The sequence below is a fragment of the Gordionus sp. m RMFG-2023 genome, chromosome 1, assembly GCF_954871325.1.
Source record: "Gordionus sp. m RMFG-2023 chromosome 1, tfGorSpeb1-WG-v2, whole genome shotgun sequence".
In the NCBI taxonomy this organism is placed as follows: domain Eukaryota; kingdom Metazoa; phylum Nematomorpha; class Gordioida; order Chordodea; family Parachordodidae; genus Gordionus; species Gordionus sp. m RMFG-2023.
Window position 1 is genome coordinate 68,823,004 of NC_088775.1, and position 10,435 is coordinate 68,833,438.

A 10,435-nucleotide genomic window follows, 5' to 3' on the forward strand; every position below is an offset into this window, starting at 1 on the left:
TATTTCAATAAAATGTTTATTTATATTTTTGCCTGATTTTAAGTTTAGTATTTAATGGCATTTTTGTTATTTAAATAGATAGCATTTTTTTTTACTTAACATAAAATATAGACAAATAATTGGGAAATGCAAGACATACATTAAATTTATCCGAAAAGCTACAAAAACCCTATATAATAAACAACAATTTATTTTTTATATATAATTTAATCAACAAATACAAAATAAATGCTCAGAAAAACGTGATAGTCTTGATAAGTCCCCAACTAGACAAATTTTATTTTTTGATGATAGCCTCCTAACTACTAGAGATATGCATATATTGACCCCTTTACAGGTTCAGTACAGTATTTTAATGTTCGTTTTATTTCAATAATAATGTTTATTTATATTTTTGCCTGATTTTAAGTTTCATTAGTGTTTAATGGCATTTTTGTTATTTAATTAGATAGCATTTTTTTTACTTAACATAAAATATAGACAAATAATTTGGGAAATGCAAGACATACATTAAATTTATCCGAAAATCTACAATAACCCTATATAATAAACAACAATTTATTTTTTATATATAATTATAATTGATCATATTAACAAAAAGTATAAGAGTCGGTTATTTTTATTTTATTTGTCATGATTCTCTAATAAGTGGTTTGCCCAGGCCTTCCCAGTTTCCTTTAATACGGAATTCACATGTTTTTTTTACATCTTAAACGAATTGGTAAATCAGATAATTCCCCTTCATGTGATTATAAATCAATTAAAAATTTAACTATCTTCGAGGTGGGAAAAAATTTTCAAAATTATATTGGATACGACTGGGCTTGGAACCTCAAAATTTAAATTAGCTTGCACCTGACATGATATTATTTTTAACAAATTATTAAGGGTTGAGCTGGGCTGGATAAACTTTTTAATAATTATATGCTTCCTAATATTGTGAGCTTGGATCTGGCATGACATCTATCGTAAAAAAATGAATAAAAATCTCATTCCCCGTCATTTTTGACGGGCTTTCTAATAGTAAAATATTAGATTAAATGCCACCTTTATAGACGTATTTGACAGTTATAATATATTACAGATAATATTATAATGAATTTTACTAATAAATGCTTTTGATTATAAATATAGTAACAATTTGCTTTCAAGTATTTAAAGCCATCTATTTAGTTATAAATAATTTTAAAAATTAAACATTTTATTATTCATCCTAAAATAGATGTAATAAATTTGATATCTTTTCTATTCTTTTTACGTTAGGAAATCTATTTTTTTCTTCTTCAAAAAATAAAAAATAGTTATGAGTTAAATTTTTAATACAAGTATATTTTTGATATTTTTACAAACTACTATTATTTTAAGATATAAAATACCAACTAGAGGTAGTGCGACAATATATAAATCTTAATTAATCATCATATCATTCTGGTCCTTGTTTTATAGTTCCAAAATGTTTCATTTCTAATATAGCATCCTTGCTGTGTAAATAAATCAAGGCTTCAATATATTTGCTCAATTATTTCTTCCAAAGATTTTTAGTGTTTTTATTTTATCAATTTTTTCATCATAATAAATTCTGATACTAGTTTACATCGTGAGTGTCATGGCTATTACTGCAAATTAACCAACATCTATTATTTGTGTTGCTATGTAATTTAAGATTATTACTACAACGGCTGAGAGCATATGATTGCATATTTTAGATAAACAATAATGGTCAAATGTATAGTCGTTTATATATTATATAACATTTAAAATGGATGATAATCTTTTAGAAATTTAATATCTCACAATAATTTTCTCGATTACTTATCTAGCTGCCATAATGTCATCTAAAAGGAAGCTCTAACCACTTAGTAGTTTTATGATTTGGATTGGTCGTTTATACTTTCTTCTTCAAGAATTATTGATTTGGTTTAGGCCTATAAAATCAATTGAGGCATATGTATGAATTAATTAATCCTTTTTATCACTTGTAATTCTTTAGACGCAAATTTTTTTTATATCAGCAATCGAATACTATAATAAATAGATTTTGTATTAAAAAATATTATTTTTAGAAATGTCTTGTATTGTTTTAATTATTTATATGCCAGTTTATTTTGTATGCATAATATAATAAATGACAAAATATGAAATTGAGAATAATTAACAAATTAAAAAAAAAGTATAATATATAAATATAAAACCCGGCCAAAGGCCGGGCAAAACGGAATTGGAAGTATGGAGGGCGAAGCCCCCTATAATTTTTTTTAGTTGAGTACCCTGAGATTGTAAAGGCTAGCGACGCCCCTGCTGCTGAGGTTTAGGCCAAGCCTGCCAGACCCAGCAATTTAACAACACTACTGTACTGTGTGTAGTTTCCTTTTTTTGAGGACACATTCATCTTTGGTTGATTTACAACTCCCTTCCCTTTCCTATAATATTTTGATATTTTATTTATTCTTAGACTATAAACTAATATATGAAAATATCTGTTGTCTGCAACATTTTTATTTAAAAAAAAATTACCATTTATATATTGCTTGGTAAAAATCTCTTATATACATCACATCATAATATGATTTTTAGTGTAAAACTTAATATCTATCTTTTATAGATTTGAGATTGTTAATTATTTTCTTTTAATCCTGCTTTAATGATTAAATAATTGATTTATGAATGCATTTAGTAACATTTGGAAAAAAAAACTATCAATTAACTTTTTTTTATATATTAAATATAATTGAGCGCAACTCGCATCCATTTGGAAGATATCGTTAGAAATAACGAATCTATGCTATTCAGATTATACATAGATATTGGATTAAAAAAAACAATTATTATCACTCATTCACATAGAATAAAGGATGTCATGTCAAAATTACGTAATACACGTGATCTGTCAAAATTTAGAATGTCATCTAGCATTGACTTTAACTATAAGATTGATTCATAATTATTATATAAGTTTTATAACCAACTTTTTAAATGTCTATATTCACTCCAGTAAATCAAAATAGACTCACAAATGTTGCATATGTAAGGATGAAAAAGGGTGGTAAACATTTTGAAATTGCCTGCTATAAAAATAAAGTCCAATCCTGGCGCAACAAAATGTAAATTTACAATTAATTAATAAAATAATTTAATTCAAGTGAAAAAGATATAGACGAAGTATTGCAAACTCCTGTAGTTTTTGCCAATTTATCAAGAGGTCAAATAGCTAAAAAGGAAGATTTAATAAGTGCTTTTGGAACAGATAATATGATGGAGGCATGCTTAAAAGTGAATATTATGTCAAATATATAAAATTAACACATTCTCTTTGGTTAGATCAGTAAATTACATATCCCCTTATCAAATATTTAAATATATACTATTATCAATAAATCTTTGAATTATTATTTTCTTATGGTTTTATAGCATTTATCAGCAATTATTTTTAAAAATTTTATGCATTATTCATAATGTTGTATTTGTAAAAATTTGAATAAGAGATATTGGAAAAAGGTGATTTACAAATATCAGATAAAGAAAGACAAAACAATCAACAAACAATGTTCAAGGACATTGCTACTATAGTATCCAATAAATGTATCAATCCAGAAACAAATAAACCTTATCCTATTACCATGATTGAAAATGCTATGAAGGAAATACATTATTCCATTAATCCTAAAAAGAATAGCAAACAACAGATAAGTCTTAATTTAAATAAACAGGGTTAAATTATTTAAACAGTTCTAAAGGAGGATTTATTGGTTTTTAAATATTTCACCTGTCTCTATTCTTTTAGGAATATCAGTTAACAACCGATAGCATAAAATTTAAATACTCAGGTGGGCCTAAAAAAACTTCCTTTTTTTAAAAAATACCCAGGCTGTATATTTTGAAACAAATATTTAATTGTCTTTATCAGAGTTGCTAAAGTATCTAGATACAAAAATGTGGTAGTAGTACATTTTTAAGGTACCTGTATCTTGAGGCATCTGTATCTGTTTTTAGATACCTTTAAGATACATTTTGATACACTTTTACTTAATGCTTTTATATTAAAAATAAAAAAATTTAAATGCAAAATTTATTTTATTTCATATGAGCTATCATTTAAATCTATTAGATATCAGTTCAAGATTGTGAAGGATATATTTATCATGTTGAGGAATATATAAATCCTTGCTTAGCCATGATGCTCATTAATTAATAAAAATATAATTGATGATTATTTTAAGCAAATAAATTTATTTAGAATTTTTTAAAATAGATTTACAGACATTCTTTAAGTTTTAATGAATAAGTTATAAGTTTTAAACCCAATAGAGAAAAATGATCTTAGAATAATAAGCGAAAATTAAACAGTGAAATATATAAGAATCTTACTTATGACACATTAACTCTATCAAGAAAAGAATTTAGAGAGGAAGACGCAAAAAATCCAATTTTAGGAAGAGTAAAAATATTAATTGGTACTAATATACAAAATCAAGCCCCAGAATTACAAGCTTTTAAGATAAGAATAGATGAAATAGAAAATAATGACGGTATTTTATTTTGGAAAGGCAGATTAATCATTCTATAATCACTTCAAAAAAGAGTTTACATGCATACGGGACATCCGGGTATTACATCAATGAAATCCATTACGAGACATTATATATGGTGGGAACTTAGATAAAGATCTCGAAAAACTAGTAAAGTGTTCTTCACTTAAAAAAAACGATTGGAACAATAAAAAAAGAAATATTATTGATCATTTAATTAATTATGATTTTTCTTTAGTTTATTTTTGAACAAAAATTTTAAATTTCCTTAACCCACCCGCCCATTGTTTAAATTTCTTAACCTGCCCACCCATCTGCCCATAGTTTCAAAAAAAATGTAACCCGCCCACCCACCTTCCTATTTTCGAAAATCCCCCCCCCCCCCCACTTAGATGGGTGAAACCCCGCCTAATGCAGACCTTTACTTTATATTGATAAAAATTTATCTAACTCGCGTATGATGTTGATATCAATTGTGGCTAATCTATTTAATTCGTGCTTGCTAAACAATTACACCTGTATATCAGAATATGATTTTAAGAAACTCTGTATCATGATATATACAGAGTTCCATCTCGTTATTACATTTTGTTTAAGGGTGTGGCTTAGTTTGTTCTTAACTGTTTGAAATATTGTACTATTTTTTTTACATCATTTATATTTAAGGCCATTTCAGTTAAACAATTGTCAAAAATATAATGCATGAAAATATTATTTAATATATGGCGTATACATGCTAGCGTTTTCATCTTTGAATGCACTTATAAGATTTGCTCCGTTATCAGTCACTCACACAACTGTACATTTATTTATTTTCTACTTCTGGGTATTCTTCTAAAATTAAATTGACTGCACTTTTAATATTGACGCCTGTTTTCATTTCCCTTGTGTCCAAAACAAATGTTTTTAATCCAAAATCCTTAATGATAATATGTCCTGTAATGGTTAAAAAACTTGTTTATAGTCATCTGTCCAAATATCAGAGGTTATATATAAATTATTATAGATCATGCTCTTATTCTTAATTTTAATTTCATCGTATATTTTTGGAGCTATAGTATTCATGAGAGTTTTCCGGCTCACAAGTATATCTTTTATATTTTGTTGTCCATATGTAACACCAACATTTTTTAACTCTTGGCCTAGCTTGTAAAATCCTTCACTTTCTGAGTTTAAGCCAAATTTAGCAAAAAGTCTCGCGATAAAACACCTTAACATAAAAAGAAAATAGAACTAACGGAATGATACCGGATGTTGTTTATAAAATGCTGAAGTTTTTAGTTTTCATAAAAAAAAATTTTTTAAAAAAAGAACTAAATTAAATTAGAAAATATGTATTATAATTATAAAATTGCAAATTTATATTTATAAAAAAACAATTTTAAAAGATAAAATTTCCGTGATTCACGGGAAATTTATGTTCACGCCCAATCACGCCCTGGAAAAATTTTGGGAAGGCCTGTCACGCCTAATAATTTAAAATTTATTCACATTCACGCCGTGACTCACCGTGACAATTATAAAAAGCTTACTTATTTTGTGCTCCCATAATGAGTTTCTATTCGAGCAACGGTGTACCCTATATATAAGTATGATAAAAATTGTGTCTGTATCTAGATATGTTTTAGGCGAAGTATCGGTATCGAGATCCGATTGTGTATCTTTTAAGAACCCTGTCATAATTAACCTCAAAAATTAAAAATAAACATTATATTTGTAAATTATGAGCTTGGCCGAGAAATATTTTGTAAAAAATAATCTGGGCAGGGACTGAAAATATAAAACTCATGCTCGGCCAAAAAAGTTTTTGAAAAAACGGGCCGGGTCGTAAATGGTACCTCTGCAGGTCTCTGATATATATATATATGTGAAAACAGGGTTGTGCACCCGAATTTAGGTTCAGAATTTTAAATTGTTTGGTTGGGCATCTTGAAAACCAAAGAAAGGATTTAAGGCAACCCATCGAACCCAGGGTAATATGATCACATGGCGGGTTCAGACCTTTTTAGAAAATCGGTTTCGATTAAGTTCTTGTGATCAAAATTTCTGCTAAATAGGGTTTAAAATTCCTGAACCTGAATTTAGGTTCACCAACAATAAAGTAACATGATTCATTCCAAAGTAAAATAAACTTATAAGTTTATAATTTATAAGTATTTTAAGTTTATTTTTTATGATTATCTATGGCTAATCATAATGTTATGGCCACTATGTGTGTTTTTGGAATGATAGATATTTTTATTAACTCCTGGGTAGTGTTGTTAAACGGCTCATTTTGAGCCGATTTTTAAAAACGGCTAACTCAATATTTTAGCCTGAAAAATATAGCCTAAGCCTTGAGATTTTGCTAATAGATGTCCAAACCTTTGTTTCTTCTACAAACAAAATCTTCAGGCTTGAGTTAAATTATTCTGGATGAAATAGTGAGTTAGCCGTTTTTAAAAATCGGCTCAAAACGACCGTTTAACAACACTACTCCTGGGTAATATTATGTAAAATAATTCCAACCCAAATAATTAAAAAAAATAAAATTTTGCCATGACCATTTACGTGATTTAGTTTTATCATGGTTTTAATTACATAAAAATTTTACAATCTTAGGCCATCTATTTTCAAAATGGATGGAGTTCTTAATGTTAATAACCAGGAAAAAAATGGGAATTTTAATAAACAATTGGGGGCTATTTGGAAATTTTGTCCTTCATAAATAAGGGCCAACTAACACTAGGACTGTCCAATATATCGGATCGGAATATTGGTCATTTTCACGAAAACACGTAAAACCTAATCCGATCTTTTAAGAAAATCTAGTAATAAATATTATTTTATTCTAGACACCTATTTTTATAAAAAAAAAAATTTTGCCTATTTTTTATTATATCTTTAGAAAATGAGTGAGAATAGGGGTGTAAAAAATTTAAAATTTAAGACTCAACTTAACAAGATAAACGCAAAAATACAACGTTTGTTTTTCCCCCTAAAATAACGCTTCAAATGATTTTATATTATTTTAATTAAATATTCATTAGCATAATTATGGTTAGTCATAATTTATTTGGATTATACATTGTTTGCAGTAGATTGAGATTAATAGTGCTTACAAATTGAAGCTTCTTCTTTATGCGTTTTATATCAAATTATGTATTTTAAATTGTAACATACCAATTAGCCTTTTTTCCATTTAAAAACGCAAAATAGTTTGTATTTTTCACCATACATTTTAGGAAAAGCCACTTTAATTTAAATAACAAAGCTTTTTTACGAAAAACACAACGTTAAGCGCTTCTGATCAACTTACTAGCACGATAATACTATGAAATGAATTTAGAAAAAATATTTATATTATTTTTTTTTAGAAAAGAACATTTTAGAATTAAATTATAAAAATTATTAAAATACTTATTTTTTAAGAGTAGTAAGGGAATCTTATGATTATATTTTTAAAATAAATCTAAAAGCATAAAATTTGAAATAAAAAAATTATTTTTAATTAAAAATCGCTTCGACTTAAAAAAAATATTTCAATACGGATCAAATCTATGAAAAAATTGCTAATTGAACAGCCCTCGTGGAATTTGCTCAAAACATTAGACAAATTTCTACACGAATTGCAAAAAAACATTCACATATTATATTTATTTTTATGTGGTATATGTAGCTTAGTTTATTTTATGAATATTTCAAATAAAATCTTGAAAAATTTTTTTAGCTTTAAAATTTTTTGCTAAGTTAGGTATTCATTCTAGGATTAAATAATTGTTTTGACATTTCTAAATCTTAATTAACATATTGAATATAGAACTTAAACTTTATAAAATATGAGCTGGCCAAAACAATTTTATATAAAAATACAAATTATCAAGCTTCAGAGACTTGCAGGCTGACCATAAGCTGGGCCCCATAATTGTATAATTTAAAAAAACCTAAGGTTTAATTTTTAAAATATTAAATTCTATCAATTAGAAAATATCACATGATTAGCCTTATAAACTGACAATTGTTTAACAATTTAATTTCCCTTTGAAACCATTTATAACAGCAAAAGTTATTTGGAATGACCAAATTTTAAAAATTCTATTCAAAAATTTGTCCTTTTTTTAAATCGAGGCCAAACTGAAATATGAAAAATAATTAAATGCAAGCCTAGTCTGTAAGTAAATCTGCAGGTCTCTGGTATATTTTGCAATTATTTATATTCTTATAGGCCTTAGATGTAATCAAGAAGTTAAAAGAAACTATCAGTATAGAGAGGGTTCAAATGAAAATAAAATTGCAATGTTCGGCCAAATTTTCTAAAAAAATTATTGAAAAAATGTCTATCATTGAAAATAGCACCACAGAAAACAAAACTAGGTTGGATAATGGCGATTTAGAATTGGTAAACTTTATAAATGCTAAATAAATTTCACCAACGTTGTCACTTTCGTATATATATACTAAAAAAATAGGTATTGTTAATTGACCCAGGGACTCTCCGGTCTATTGATGAAATTGTTAGAAATGAAACGAAGGGTCAAGGAATCGTCGAAATAATTAGCGTAAACGAATTAAAAGATGAAAATAATTAAATATTTGTTGAAATTCACACCTGAAACGAAAATATTATATAGGATAACCCCCACTACATATATACCATAATTATTTTGCCTATTAACAAACATTAACCCCTTTTTTATATTGTAATTTATTTTATTTTTAAACGGAAATATTTATAACATCAGAATATGCAATTATTAGATTATTTTGTGTAAAAATTTATATATATAATATATTCATGTCATGTAAGACTATAGTTAACAAGAATAATAAAGATTTAACGCATATAAATTTTCTTGAGAATGTTTATTTTATACAAATTCAGTTTAAATTTAAATAATATACCAAGCGGAATTATTTATTTGGGATCACCATAAACATATCATCGGTTAAAAATTATTCTATTTCTATCACTTTTTAAAAAATTATCATCTTAACAAAATATGTAAAAAAGTTGTAGGACTAGGCATCCATAATTCGAATCGAATCAAATAATTGGATTATCCATATTGGATTCGAAAATTCAAATGAATAATTATTGTTATTCAATTTTCGAATTTTTTTTCATTCAAAATTTAAGAAAAACGGATTATTAAATTTTGTAAAAATTATTTTTTACTGATAAATTATGAACCAATTTTAAATTTTATTGAATAGATAAAAATAGAATAAAACTATGTATTTATAAATTGATATAAAATAAAACAATCAATATAGGGAAAGATAAAATCAGTTTAATTTGCATATGATCTAGGAAATTCGATATAAAATATAATCCTAATTTTGCTCGCCCATATCCTCAACACAATTTATTGTTGAAGTAGTAAAACTAAAATAATCCTCGTTCCTCAAGAGGAATATATATATTGTTCGTCGAATTGAATAATTCGTATTATATATAATATATGTAGGACTATCGATCTAAAATAAAAAAATGAATTTAGTTATCCCAGAACTAAATTGTACTATGCCATTTTTAACTGTTTTGATATTTCCAAATTATTCGTAGATAATTTGCTATTTCATTTCAAGTTTGAAACCAGCTTTGCTTTGTAGGAATAAAGTTTGACTGTGTATGGAATAATAATAATAAAGGATGTCTGATATAATTTTGATCATTATTTTGTTGGGTATAGGTTTTAAATAATAGCTCAATTTATTTGGATAATATTTATAAATAATATTTTTTACATTTTAAGAATTGATTTACTATAAAATAATGTAGAGGTTTGCGATGGACAAACTTAACAGAAACACCCGTCTGGCCAGGTTTGCCCAATTTGCGGGCCTTCCAGGTTAATCGATATAGCATATTCATCTAAGTTAATATGTTATATTTAATATAACAAGATTTTTAAAGACAATATTATCTT

At 26.1% G+C, this 10,435-nt stretch overlaps 1 protein-coding gene across 2 annotated transcripts; it reads left to right on the forward strand.

Moving 5' to 3' along the window:
- The first annotated feature begins 2,894 nt into the window (after positions 1-2,894).
- Positions 2,895-9,338, forward strand: LOC135922883 (ribosome maturation protein SBDS-like). 2 transcript variants are annotated; one of them, XM_065457390.1, is made up of 6 exons: positions 2,932-2,952; positions 3,006-3,101; positions 3,141-3,270; positions 3,483-3,681; positions 8,729-8,904; positions 8,975-9,338. In XM_065457390.1, exons 2-6 carry the CDS (start codon positions 3,031-3,033, stop codon positions 9,092-9,094), a joined length of 696 nt encoding a protein of 231 aa, XP_065313462.1. In that variant the 5' UTR covers positions 2,932-2,952; positions 3,006-3,030; the 3' UTR covers positions 9,095-9,338. The 2 variants fall into 2 exon arrangements, with proteins under 2 accessions (XP_065313461.1, XP_065313462.1); XM_065457389.1 differs by having other exon boundaries at positions 2,895-3,101.
- The last annotated feature ends 1,097 nt before the right edge of the window (positions 9,339-10,435 follow it).

Bases quoted from the DNA above. Each gene is read 5' to 3' on its own strand.
- LOC135922883 (XM_065457389.1), top strand. From the start codon at position 2,974: ATGTCTATATTCACTCCAGTAAATCAAAATAGACTCACAAATGTTGCA. The intron at 3,102-3,140 runs GTAAATTTACAA...ATTTAATTCAAG, and splicing joins CAATCCTGGCGCAACAAAAT to TGAAAAAGATATAGACGAAG. The intron at 8,905-8,974 runs GTAAACTTTATA...CTAAAAAAATAG, and splicing joins ATAATGGCGATTTAGAATTG to GTATTGTTAATTGACCCAGG.